Genomic DNA, 14,076 nt, shown 5'->3' on the forward strand with positions numbered 1-14,076 from the left:
AACTCCCTCCAGCCCAGCTTCCCCTGCACACTCGCCCCCCCCCATAAGTGTGTCTTTCCTCAGGCGCAGCACACTGCAAGTCACGCCTCTTGCGGGCTCGTGTGTTCGCAGTGCTGAGAACAGACAGTGCACCACCCAGCAGGCCCTCCGGGACGTCCGGGAAGGAAGAGGGCAGAGAAGGGGAAAGCGCGGGCACGGCAACGGCCCCCGAGGCAGGGCCGGCGCACGCGAAGGGTAAAGAAGCCGGATGAACAGTCACTGTTCTCATCCCTCATTCTGCAAGCGAGGAAGCCGAGTCCCAGGGAGACGACACGCATCCGGGAACCAAGCAATGGGCTGGAAGCCGGAACGGGGTCTCCCAGCATCGTGATTGATGCCTCAGCCCCAGCGGCCCCTGTGTCCACAGGCCTCCCGGGGCAGCTGTCTGGGGTCGTCACGACCACGGGGTCACGTCATGACCCCATCTGAGGTCACGAGGCGGCCAGGGCAGCAGATCTGCAGAGAATGCCCCTTGGACCCCAGGAGGACCTCATGGGAGCCCCGGGGTGCAGGGGGGCTGAGGGGTGCGGCAGGGGGTGGGCGTGTGAGTGCGGGGAGTCCGATGACCTACTACAGGCCCCTTTACAAAGGGAAGACGGCCCGCGTGTGCTCTGCCTTCCACACTGGCCCTTATCCTACTTGTCTGAGTGCAGCGCTGACGGCCTGAGCCAGGCGGCGTATGCTGCCGGACCACGAGGTGACACGCAAGCCAGGCGGTGCTTCTGGCAGGCGAAGCAGAGCACAGCTTCACTCTAACAGCGAGCCCTGGGGGCGGGGAAAGCAGGTCATCCAAGAAGAACCAGCAATCCCCATTCAAACCCTGCCCAAGGTAAGGGCACTGCAGGCTCTAGAGGGTCGTCCGCGGGGCGGGGTGAGGAGGGCCCGGAAGCCACAAGGGGAGCACGGGCAGCCTCCTCTAGGGTGCGCACGGAAGACAGACAAAAAGTCCTCAGGCTTGGGGACCCAGCACAAAGACTGATCCGGGACAAAGCCTCAAACACAGACCCTAAGTCACCATGCCCAAGCCACTGGCTCGGAGGCCCCCGGGGCCTGGGCTCCAAACGGTAAGGATGGGCCTCTCTGTGATGGGGGTCTCCTGCCCTCCTTGCGCCCTGGGCGACTCGAGTCCCAAGCCTGCCTTTCCTGTCTTTTCCCTTGAAGGGCAACGAAGAAATGGCAAAAGGTGCGGCTAAAGGAAGGCCAGGAGGCCAGGCAGGCATCTCACGCACATCTCACCTCTACCCTAAGAAACCCAACCCAACTCCAGGTCCCGCCCTGGGTCTGCCGGGGCTGTGGGCACCCCCGACGCAGCTGACCCTGCGCCAAACCCTACAGGCCTGGAGGCCCACGAGGGGCCCCCGAAGGGTCCTCAAGGGCTGTCCACGGCTTCCCCAAAACACCTCTAGCAGCTCGCCACCGTCTCCCCCGTAAGTATTTAGGCCTTTCCAGCGGCCCTTCATCCCACCGGAGGCACGTCGGGGTGCGCCACCACTGCCCTAACAAGACTTGTCCGTGTCTGAACTTCCGGCACCTGGACACCCAGAATGGCCCCTGCTGATACCCCAGTACACGTCTGCTGAACACCGCTGCCAGCCGGAGCCGCACCCCCACCCACCCTGGGGACGGGGCGCACAGGAAGGACCGGGAGGGGTCAGGAGCGCAGGCTTCCGGCGGCCAGAGCTTCCGCACGGCAGCGGGGAGGAGACTCGGTGCCCCTGCTGGGCACGCTTAACTTGGCGAAGATGGTAAAATTTTATGCATCTGCAACTACAGTAAAGAACTTGTTTTTTTTAAAGGGAAGAACGAGACAGTCTACCTCTCTTCCTGTGGAACAACAGGCCTCTTTTCTGAATCATTCAACTCTTTCTTCCAAACGAAATCCTCCGGATTCTTTTTTTTATGATTTACTTATTTAATATATATATATAGAGAAAGAGCGCACAAAGCAAGCACAGGGTTGGGGCGGGGGCGGAGGGAGAGAGGGAGACAATCCCAAGCAGGTTCGAAGCGGGATGCAACACTGCGACCCCGATATCATGACCTGAGCTGAAAAAAACCAAGAGTTGGACGCTCAACCGACTGAGACACACGAGTGCCCCAATGTTCTGGACTCTTGTGCACGTCTTTCCCTCCTGTCAGCAGAGTTCTCTGCCCGGAAGCCCATCGCCCCGAAATCTCTCTGTGCCGGGCACAGGCCCCGTGAAGTTTCGTACTCCTGGCCCGGCCCACCAATGCCGACGTCCTGGGAGACCCAGGCTAACGTCTCACTCCCTCTTCTCAGAACAGGTCCCACGTGTCTGAATGAAGCCTGCCCTCTCTCCCAAGACCCAGATCCGGACCATGTGTCCCCCAAGGGCAGGAACCACGTCTCACACGGGCTGACCACAAGGCAGGCCACACTCCCAAAGTCCCCAGATGCCGCAAGCCCAGAAACACGGACAGTGGCACGTCCCCGCGCGAGCCCACACAGGCTGCCCGCCACCAGCCTGCATTCACGACGGGAGCAGGGAGGAGATCGCACTGCTCCGAGCGCACGGTCCAGGGTGGCAGCCGTGCCGCGCTCTCGCCCCCGCATGCACCCGCGCACGCCCTGCCCCCAGGAGCAGGCCCACGGCTCAGGCTCCGACACGCTCCGGCTGTGCGGTGAGTCAGACCTGAGTCTGACTCGAGATATGCCGCGTCCTGGCTGGCCCACCCTAGACGAGGTCCGGGACTCCCCACGTTCCGCGAGCTTGGCGACTCCACCTTGAAAGGGAGGAGATGGCCCGCTGGGAAGGGCCACCGTGAGGGCGGGCGGGCGTCTGTAAGCGCAGGAGCTACCACTAGTGCTCCTCACTGTTCTCACTCCGACCCCAAAACCCCTTCTGTGATGAAGCCACGTTAAAACAGAAATGACGGATCAGAACGGACAGGAGAGAACAGGGGCTCGCTGGGAGTCCAAAGGACAAAGGAACAAACGGCAGGGCCACCCGCTGCCTGTCCCCCCCAACCCAGTGCTGTCCGACACGTGGGCCTGATGTGGTTTCCAGAGAAGAGGGACCTTGCTCGGGTCAGAGGACTAGAGCGTCTCCACGCCCTGGCGACACGAGACCAGGAGCCCGCCACGCTCTGCTCTAAGCCAGGTTGAGAGGCAGCGAGAAGCGATGGCAGCCCTGTCCCTGGGCTTCACCTGCTTGTCCCTATCACTGCTCTACCCCCACCCCTCACCCACCCCCAAAGTGTACCCGCGCAAGCTGCCTTCCTCCCTGTGCGATCTGAGTCATGGTGCTCGCTCACCACACCTCTGCCTTCCAGGAGCGAAGCTGAGAGTGCAAAGATCCGAGCGGAGAGATGCGTGTGCTGGCCTCCCCTGCCAGACCCCGGGGCACACCCGCTTCTGCCCGCTGGTGCTCAGCTGCGGGGCGCTCCTGCCTGTCTCCCTGAAGACTCCTTCCCCAGGCACTCAGAATTAAAGACCAAGCACTCTGCGCTTGGGCCACCTTCTCGGAAGTGCCTTGAAAGAAGAGCGGGCGGGCGGCAAGGAGAGGACAGGCGAACTGTCTTCCCTCCAGTCTGCCTGGAACCTGCCCGCTTTACCTTGGGAGGAGAGCCGGCAGCCGCGCACGAGCTGTCGGGACAGGCCGCTGCCAGGCGCCGAGCCCATGCGCAGCCCGCACTCCCCTCCCCACCCAGAGCCCGGACCGGAGGGGACTTCACCAGACCCCTCCCAGGTGGCCCCGCCAGCAGCCCGGGTGGAAACGCGATTCTCCCCTGTGCTGCCCACACTCGGGGCATGAACGTCCCCGGTCCCCTTGCACGCACAGTGACCGCTACACGGCCCTGCCCAGCATTTCTGGACAGCCCCCAGAGGGAGGATGGGGCCGCCCTGGCCAAGGACGGCTGCGTCAGGGACCCCCCGCGTCAGGGACCCGCCGCGTAAGGGACCTGCACAGGACACGCGGGCCACGCTTCGCTGCCCGTAGGTCCCATCTAGCGGGAGAGGACAGGCCACAGCAAGGCTCCGAGCCACATCTCCCGCGAAGCGAGTGCTTACTGGAGCCCTACTACGCGCTCTGTGAGGGATCAGCAGGGAGGAAGGGTCACGGTCACGGTCCCGATCCCTGAGGAAGTGCTGGAACAGACAAGACCATGAAACAACACTCGGTGCGAGGAGGGAGGTATCCAAATGCTGAATTACAGGGTCTGTGAGGAGGAGGAGGTGACCCGTGAGGGCCGGCACAGTCAGGAGAGGCTTCTGGGAGGAAGGAGAAACTTGGGTGGCCCGAAGGTGGCCTTCTCGCGCCGCAGCCCCACGGGTCCTCCATTTGCGCCTCCACGGCTCGCTGTTCAGGGGCAAGTTCCCCAGACGGCTGCTTCCGGGAGCAGCTCAGCAGCGCAAGCCCCTCCAGTCCTCTCCTCCAACAGTTCCCGCTGGAGAAGGGTGCGAGGACCCCCCAGTCTCCCCCAGAAGACCAGCCCGGGACAGGCCTGCTCCCAGGAGGCCTTCTCGTCCCACAGGCCAGGACACAGAGCGGCTTCCCTGCAGCCCAGACTCCAGGTGTGGGCGGCTCTGGGTGCCAGGGACTCTGGGTGCTGGGGTGCTGGGGGCTCCGGGTGCTGGGGTGCAGGGGGCTCTGAATGCTGGGGGCTCTGGGGTGCCGGGGCTTCAGGGTGGGCCCTGCAGACTGTCCTGCTGTGGGGATACTCACTTCCTAGCTGAGTCCGAGGTCTAACCACTTCTGTTGTCCAAGGCCTTCTGGCCTCCTTCCTCACCAGCCACCCCATGTTTCCTGGGCAGAGTCCCCTCCTTGCCATCCTCCATTCATCCCTCTCTGGCCACTACGGCTCCTCCCACAGGCTGTGCCACCAACCAGTCTCTCTACTGCCCGCCCTCCTGACACCACAGATTCATTCTCCTGGCGTCTGTCTCCTTCAAGGAGGCCAAGACTGTGGCTTCCCTAGCCCTGCTTCATTCCAAACGTGCAAAACCAGGAACGGTCCCCCTGCACTCACCCTTTACTTGCACACAGTGCAAACTGAGACTCTCGTCCACGTCTACACAGCATCTGCCGAAGCTGTGGGAGGAATCCCACTGCCCACACGCCGCGAGAGCAGGAGCCAGGCCCAGGGCTGGGCCGGCCCGTGCTTATTCCTGGGAGACTTGCCGACCTCGCAGCCCAGCCGGCGCTCAGACTCACGGCCACCGGTGACGCCCCCACCCCCGCGCAGGTGCCCGTGCGAGCAGATGGGAATGTGAATGAGCCGGTGGTAGTAATCATTTCACTGTGTACACGTACGAACGAACACAACCTGCCGCGTGCCTTGGGCACGCACACGCCTTTATCACAAACCCGAGATAACCCACCTAGTGACACCCCTGTCCCTCACGCCCCTGCTCCAGAAACAAGCACACTCCCCCGCCCTCCGCAGCCCGGGTCCCGCTGACCCCACATGCAGACCAAGGAGACCACACCTCCCCCCAAGAAGTAAACAGGAGGGTCGCCTGAATCATATGCCCTTCCCACGTGCACTCCCTTACCCTTCCCAACAAACTCCTTCGCTCCTCCCACAGGAAGGTTCCGAAGAAATCCTTTTGGACATTAAGCCTGGAGTTCCCAAGCCGTCCTCAGGCCGGGGTACTCAGTCGTTGAGTAAACGCTCCGCCCCAAGCACGGCCCCATTCCAGGGTCTCCCGATTCTGGCCATCACGGAACTCTCCCCGCTGGTCCTCCCCCGCCTGGTCTCTCTGTGGCAACGCCAGCTCGGTCGTTGGACACGCAATCTGCTTCTCTCATCGACCAACCAAATACTCTCGTCTGGTGAAAAGCCGAGTGGTTCTTGCTACTGGCGCTCGCGGGTACTGGTCTTCCGCCGTAGTCCTTTCCACGGGCGGCGATCGGACGTGTAACCATACACGTGTACGTCCGAGGATTTTGTTAATGTCTCCCCCCACGCCTAGCCTGCAGGAAAACCCAGTCTATCTCGTTCATCAATGTGCCCTCTGTGCCTAGTTCCAGATCTTTCTGCAACTCAACAGGAAGCCTAGCCACAGTTAACAAGCACGTCCTCAGGCTGTCGCGGCTGGACCGGAAACCCCTGCGGCTCCCTGGGTCGCTGCGATCCCATCCCTTTCCTCTCTCCTCCGTGGACCATTCCCTACCCTTAGAAAGGACGAAAAGCCTCAGTTGGCCTCTCGAGGAGCCTCCTGTGGAGGGGAGAATCCCGGGCTGGCGAGGAGGACAACGGCAGGGAGCCCAGGAGAGGGAGAGAATGGGCGTGGGGGTGGCCAGGGCCCACGTCTGCTACCGAGTAAGGCTGGCGTCTCCCTATGTTCCGGGGGCATTAGGAAACGCTGTGAAAGGTGGCTTATTAACCTGACTACTTTTTGTTCTGCTTCTGCAACCTAGCAGAGACGGAGGGAGTTGGGGTGTGAAGCGGATGCTCGAGGAGGAGAAAGGACCGGGCACCAGATTTCAAGATGACTGAAGACGGGACACCAGAAAATCGGTATAATTCATAGGAATCGGATTGAATAAAAACCTCCCGACCCCGAGGATGCCAGGATGTTGAGGAGCGCAGCGACAGTTACGAAAGGGGGAGCCTGGCAGGGCGCCCAGGGGGCCCCGTCGACTAAGGTCCGACTCCCAGTTCTGGCTCAGGTCATGGCGGCATGAGCGGTGGGATGGAGCCCCAAGGTGGACTCCCTGCTCCGCGGGGGGGGGTCTGCCTGAAGCTCCTCCCCCCTGCTCCCCGGTCTCTCTAAAATAACTAAATAAATCTTAGAAACAAACAAACAAACAAAAGGAAGGCAGGAAGGCAGGAAGGCAGGGGCAGCCTGGGCTTGCACACGCACGTCCAGGCAGCTGTGCCGGGGCTCGACGCCACAGCTCGGCGCAGCACCCAGCCCGACGAGACACCCTCCCCACGGCACCCAGAACCTGCCCGCGCTGGGTGACCTCCGCATTCCTCACTTACAGACCCAGGCCTGGGCACGTGCTTGTGAAGCGCGGCTGCGTGCTTCCTGCCATCTTGTCCCCAAAACGACAGGGGAGGACACTCCGCATCCAAGCAGGGCAGCTGCCCCACGTGAGGCACTGAGTCGCGAGTCGAAGGAGCGGAGGCCGGCTCTGACGTCCGCGTTCCACACGGCCCAGTGTTTGCGGGGTCCCTCGGCCGGCGTGGGGGGTGGGCCGGCCGGCTCCCCTGCGGACGCAACTTCCTGCTGTCTTCACTGTCGAAAGCTCGCTTTTCCACACACCGTCCCCGTCCGCCCATCTCTCGGGACCAGGGCAATCGGACAGCGGAGGGTTGGGGGGCTCCCCTGTGCGGGGCGGATGGGCGAACAGCTGGCTTTGCCAGGTTCCCTGTCCCCTTCTTTCCACTGTTCTGCCCAAGCGGCCCTGCACCTCACTGCCCCCCACTCTGCCCCCCACAGTTCTCGGGTGGGTCACTCCCGGACGCCCCTCCTTCTGCCGCAGGTCAGGCTTCCCACGGCCTGCCCGAAGCAGGTGCCATCCGCAGCTGCACGGTGAGCGGCCCGGAGCTGCCGGCCCTCCCAGCGGTGCTGGCCCCTCCTGCGGGCGCCAGGGACAGCAAGAGCCTTCTCCAAAGAACAGACGCGACAACACAAAATCATTAGGAAAGGGCCGTCCTGTCTGCACGACCAGCCGGCAAAAGTCCCTCCTGACCGGGCGCCGCGACGGGATCTCAACACCGTGACCCGAGCGCGGCTCCACAGTTTCAAGGACGCTGTGGCCTGAAACTCCGAGCTGCCCGGACAGCAGAGAGAAGCTGTTTGATGTATGAAGTGGGTCAACCGAGAAGAGCGGCGCACAAGGAAAGAGGGCAGCCCGGGGTCTGCTCCCTCCTCGTCCCGTCGGGTTTACGGACGCGTCTCCTTTGCAGGAAGCCAAGAGCCACGAGTCAGAAGATTATTCTGGAACATCATCGAGCTTGGACACAGGGAAGTCTGAAAGAAGAGGCCCACGTTTTCTCTTGGATGGTCCTCGGTTGACTTCAAGGGCATCACACGCAGATGGAGGCGTCCGGAAGTCCGCTTGCCACCAGACAAGGTCTGATTCCGCACACAAGTCAGAAGAGAGGTTCTCAGTTGTGGGTGCGTACGAGAGGGGCAGGAGGACGTGGAACCGCACACTGACTGGACGCTCTCTGAGCAAGCACCGTGCGGAGAGCGCTTTCGTGTCATCACATGCATCTGTTCAATGAACACTGAGCCCACGTCATGTCTGAAACACCGACGGACAGCGGCAGGCAAAAATGAGCCAAACGGTCCAAATTCTGGCTCCTGCTGACCTCTCGTTCCCGCCGAGGTGGACAGAAACAAGTGTATCTGTCTGCCGGTGGTGAACACGACGAAGCAGAAGAAAGCCGCCAGAGGGATGCTAGAGAAAACTTCCGGAGAAACGCGGCGGGGGAACTGGGGAACTGAGGCAGCTGCGCTGGACGGGGTCTCTGACTGCCGTCCGGTGACACGAGCAGCACACAGTCGCGTGCGCCCCGCGCAGGACGGGGAGATAGATGCACGGCGCTCTAAGACCCGCACCGCGACTCTCGCCACATGGAGCGGGGAGGAAGGGCTCTCCCCGGACTCTGACAAGTTTCCACCGCGAGGGAGAAAGCTGGGACGTGAACTCAGGAGTGCGCAGCCCCGCGCTCCTGGGCTGGGAGAGAAATGGAGCCTCGGAGGTCAAGTGCGCCCGGGGCTCACAAAGCAGCAGGCCCACGGGCCTTTCCGTGCGGGGCGAGAGCTGAGTGCCATTCAGTCTGGCCCCCTGTGGGACTATTACTCTCATCACCAGCTGAAAACCAAGCCTTCCCCTGAAACGAGGAGAAAGACGATGTGGGCTCTGCAAGGACAGCTAGTAAGTGAACGTGTCCCACTCTCGTCTCCCCCAGCCCCCCAGGCCCCCAACACAAGATGCCGTAGGAGAGGGAAACAGGCTTTGCTACTCATTCTCCTGGCTGCCGGTTCCCAGTGGAGAACAGACAGGCGCAGAACAGGAAGATGAGCGAGCCGCCGCTCCCCAGGGCCACACGGCTCCGGAGGTGGAGCGGAGGGGACAGGCACTGAGAAAAGGTCAGCAGCAAGGAGAAAGGAGGCCCTCCCTAGCCCCGTTTCAAAGAAAGCACAGCCCTCCCTCCTAACCTGCAGTAGCTGGGTGGTGGCGGGGTGAGGGGACAGGGAGGGGGACAGGGAGTGCTTCCTTGAGAAGCCTGGGGGGGGGGCAGGAAAGACAGATGCCCTGGGAGCAGGTCTGAGGCGCTCCTGATGGGAGGGAGAGGAGAAGGAGGCTTCTGCTTCTAGCAGAGAAGTCCAGAAAGGAAATACCACAGCCAAGGTCAGAGGGTGTTTGCAAAATTGCTGGAAATCCCAGGCTGGAGAGTCCAGGCGAGAGTGGAGGATTCAAGGAAAGGAGAAGCCGGAGCAGAGTTCCACATGATTTCAACCAAAGGTCACGGTTTGGACCCTCCCTTTTTTTTTTTTTAATTGTACGTCAACCCCCACAGCCACAGGGACCCGTGACCAGCGTTAATCAACTACCAAGGTGGGAAGGGAAGACAGGGGTTCTTCTAGGAGCAGAGCACATTACGGGGAGCTGGGAATTCCATCATATTATACCCCACCAGACCCTCTGCCCACCAACACACACACACACAGAATGAAATTCAACACCGAGTCTCCCTCCCGGCAACTTATCAACTTATCACCTTGTTTCCAGCAAGCCAGGTCTCCTGGCCCAACACAGCACCAAACAAATTATGCCCTGAATGTCAAGAAAAACTGTGTCACCTAGAGAAACCCAATTAACGACATGACTCTGTTCTCCTCAATTCCCCTCTCCCCCTCCAGGCGTATCCGGGGCACCGGTGTGGCTGACCGCCTTTTCCCACTACTGGCCACGTTCCCTGGTTGACTCCAAAGCCAGACGGATGAAACAGGGGCCTCGGAAGAAGCCGACCGAGCGACGAGCGTCGGGGGAATCCTGCTGCCCCCCACACCCTGGCCTGTGGCGGAAGCCCCGGGGACACAGCACCTGGGCGGACAGTCCCTGGAGGGTTCACCTTGAAGTCCTGCGCTGCCCCTCAAGAGGACTCCGCTGAAGAACACGGACGCTCCCGAGAGCTCCCAAATGGGGGCGGCACGTGCCCCGGGAGGGACAGTAAATAGGTGTTTCCAAGAAATCCCTGCCGTGGTTGTTTCCTCTGACCCCCTTTCCTGACGGGCCCCTCCCCCGAGGGACCTCCATCACCTCCCCCCGCCCCACCCCCGCTGCTCTCCCAGGCTCCCCAGACCGCCGGCAGCCTGTGTCCCGGCGAGTCCACACACACGAACGTCCTCCCGGCGGCCGCGCCGGGGCCTCGCGCGCGGACCAGCCCCCCCGCCCCCGCCCCGCGGCGCCGCCGAGGGGGCCGTGGGAGCCGCCGGGACCCTGAGACCGGAAAGGCCCGGGTCTGGACGGCCGCGCTGAAACGCGAGAAGAGGCGCGCGGAGAGCCGAGCCCCGGGACGAGGGCGACCGCAGCAGGCGCGGGGTGCAAGGGGAGGGCCGAAATGCCGGCCAGGGGAGAGGGGCAGTCCAGGGGCCGGCGAGCAGGGGGAGCTGTCAGGGCAGGGGCAAAGTCAAAACCCGAGGCGCCGCGAGCGGGGAGGAGGAGGAGGAGGAGGAAGGAGACACAAGTAAGGGCAAGGCTGGCTAGAGGCCCGGAGGAGGGCCGGGGCCGGGGAGGGGCGCCGGCGGCGAGACTCTGCAGGTGGCGGGGCTGGGGCAGCGGGGTGGGGGAAGGGGGTCCGGGGCCCGCGTGCAGGCAGAGGTGGCCGGGGAGTGTGGGGGCGGGGCGGCACAGGGCGGGGACCGACCCGGCTCCCGGAATCTGCAGCGCGTGCACGGAGAAGGGGAGCCGAGGGCGGGGGCCCCGCAGCGGCGGGCGCCAGGGCGAGGGGCGGGGGGCGCCAGGACCGGCGGAGGGGCGCGTGAGGCGGGCGGCCGCGGCGCTCCCCGGCGGCGGGGGGGGGGGGGCAGGGACCGGGGCGAGGGTGGGGGCGGCGCGCTCACCCGCAGGGCGGACAGGTCGATGTCGTCCAGGCTGCGGGCGGGGGCTGGGTCGCCCATGGCCTCCGCGGGCAGCCGGGCCCCGGGGCCGCTCACGCTCCGGCTCGGTTATTCCGCTGCCGCCGTCGCCGCTTCTCCCCCATCGGGGGATCCCGGGGGCGGACTCCACCGCGCCTCCCCCGGAGGACGCGGAGGGGGAGGGCCGGCGGGAGGACCGACCCACCGACTGACAGGAGCAAGCGCCCGGAGCCCGCAACCCGAGCCTCGCGACGCTTCTGCGCAGGCGCGGAGTGGCCGCGCGCCGGGCGGGTGGACGAGGGAACGTGACGCGGGCGCGCCGGGTTCCCCTCCCCCTCGGCGCCGACACCTGCGCGCAGGCGCAGGAGGGAGCGCGAGCGCGGAAGGCGCGCGCGAGGGCCGCGAGGCTGGCAGGCAGAAGTGGGCGGTGGCCGGGCGGCCGCGGAGCGCGCCCACCGGCCGGCGCGCGTGCGCACACGCGTTTCCTTCCCTTCCCCTGTGTTTTGCCCTTTCTCTCCCCCATTTCCTTCTTCGCTCTCCCTGGACGCTCTTCCTTCCCTTTCCCTCCTCTTTCGCGTGCCCCGCTGCCAATCAAGCCACCCACCTCTATTTGCGGGGGCAGGGGGCGGGGCCCAACCCCCTCTTACTAGGGGGTTGTTATGGTAACTCCCCACGCGAGGGCTGGGTGGCCTCTAGAGAGGATGGGCTGTCCACCCACCTAATTGCCATGGCAACCGTGGAGCCGCCGAGGGAGGGGCCTCGGGCGGAGAATTTGGCTAAAGAAACCGCGTGGGAGTTGGGCGGGGGCGCCGGGAGCCTCGGGGGTGCCCTTGACCACCTCACCTGGCTGGAGTCGGGAGTGTTGCGGGGGGGACCCGAGATCTCGAGACGGGGAATCCTCCTGCACACCTTTGTCTCTGCACAAAGGCTCTGTTTCAGCAATTACTCGTTGACCGATGACCGGAGCCGCGCGTGGGGGAAGGGGTGGCCGCGAGAGGCGGAGGAACCTATGTCCAGCCCCTCCGGATCTTGCATGGGTCACCTTAGTCTGGTGTGCGCGCAGCACCCCCAGCCGTTAGCCTCACTGGAGCCTGGGTGACGCTATGAGAAGAACCAGGAGTCATGTTCTGCCACTGTCACGCTGTGTGACCTTGAGCAAGTTGCTTTGCTTCTCTGGGCTTTTCTTTCCCTGCGAAGTTGAGGAACAAGGCTGTTTGCTCCCCGAGATCACTTCCAGCAATACGGTCTCTGAAAGACCCCACCACCCATCTTAATGCAAACATCGCTTAGCAGAGTTTGAATGAAAAGTCCTTAGAAAGGGGTTAACACCCTCTTTTCTGGATCCTTTAACACATTTGGATGCACGTCCCGCTTTGCTACCCGCCCCCCTCCTGTTTGCCTTGCCCGTGTCCACGCCACAATCCCCGCTTAGCTCCATCACTCTCTATCAGCCACCTACCTGCTTGGTCTCCCTGCCTGGACCCCCTTAAGACAGTTCTCCATACCCACAGTGATTTTTCGAAAACTCAAATCTGATGTTCAGTGTCCTGTTTGAGACCCTTCGCTGCGCCCCCACTTCTGAATAAAGTATGGCATCGAAGACCCTTTGGTTCTGCCTGCTCCTCCTGCATTGTTTTCAACACTCTGCCATCCGATCTCACATGTTCTACCCATAGTGAAATCTACTCACAGCGGCTGGAACCCAGCTCACGCTCCTTCAGCCTGCACACCTGCTGTTTCTCCCTGAATATTCTGACCACGCCCACTCTGCCTGCGCCGTGCTTTGCCCTACATAAACTAAATCACCTCCTCCGTGAAGCCTTCCTTGATGTGCCAAGGCTGAGTGAAACTCTTCTGTTTTAACTGCCTCGTTTAAACCCATGGTGACACTGGAGTCTTTGAATTGTAAATGTCTGCCGCATCTCCTTAAAGGCAAGAATCATGTCAGCCTTGTTCAGCACGGGTCTGGGCGCCCATTAGAGGTTCAGTAACATGTTAAGTGAATGAAGGCGTCTGTCTTTTGGGCAGGCACTGGATATATGGTAATGCAAGATCAAGCCCATGGGATAGTAGGAAAAAACAGAATTTGAAGTTAGTCCTTTGCGTAAGTCAATCTCCGAGGTTCAATTCTATCATCTATGAAATAGAGAATAGATTAGGCTAAAATCAGATATGTAAAGCACTTGGCATACACTAGGTCCTCAATACATTTGCTTATGCCTAGCCTTATAGGCAGTGTTTAATAGAGACACTGAGGGGCGCTTGGGTGGCTCAGTCGGTTAAGTGTCTGCCTTTGGCTCAGGTCATGATCCCGGGGTCCTGGGATCAAGTCCTGCTTTGGGCTACCTGCTCAGTGGGGAGTCTGCATCTCCTTTCCGTCTGCCTGCTGCTCCCTCTGCTTGTGCTCTCTCTCTCTCTCAAATAAATAAAATCTTTCAAAAAAAAAAAAAAGAGAGATACTGAATCGATGAGCTGATGACGAGGGCAGGGATAGGTCAGTCCCCCAGACTTCAGGGCTTTGCAGATAGACCGACAAGACAGTTCGAAGCAGAAACCCTCCCAGCCCCAGCCCAGCTCGGGACACCTGCTGTCTCCACCATCCCCCTCCACCGTTAATGAGGTAACAGTCCCCTTGGGAAAGAGGCACTTACTGCTGGCAATGAGGCTAATTAGCAGGATGCCAATTAGTACCAGGGGACCGCTGTATGTGGGAGGGGGGATTTTTTTTTTTTTAAGATTTCATTTATTTATTTGTCAGAGAGAGCACAACAGGGGGAGCAGCAGGCAGAAGGAGAGGGAGAAGCAGGCTCCCGGATGAGCAAAGTGCCTGATGCCCGTTGATCCCAGGACCCTGAGATCGTGACCTGAGCTGAAGGAAGACGCTTAACTGAATGAGCCACCCAGGCGTCCCACGGGAGGGGGGATTTCTTGTGTGCAAGTGGCTTCTTCGGAGGAAAGCGTGGCCGGGC

The 14,076-nt window shown here is 62.0% G+C and overlaps 1 protein-coding gene across 6 annotated transcripts in view; it reads right to left on the reverse strand.

The window, feature by feature from the left end:
- Window positions 1–11,335, reverse strand: part of MINK1 (misshapen like kinase 1) — a 46,384-nt gene extending 35,049 nt beyond the window's left edge. For all 6 annotated transcript variants that reach the window (XM_080825794.1, XM_080825793.1, XM_080825792.1 and 3 more), the window contains exon 1: window positions 11,093–11,335. In XM_080825794.1, coding sequence (XP_080681920.1) covers window positions 11,093–11,149 — 57 coding nt within the window. In that variant the 5' untranslated portion in view covers window positions 11,150–11,335. The remainder of the gene's footprint in view (window positions 1–11,092) is intronic.
- Between the last annotated feature and the right edge of the window lie 2,741 nt (window positions 11,336–14,076).

This window comes from Martes martes, assembly GCF_963455335.1.
Source record: "Martes martes genome assembly, chromosome: 16".
Taxonomy (NCBI): Eukaryota; Metazoa; Chordata; class Mammalia; order Carnivora; family Mustelidae; genus Martes; species Martes martes.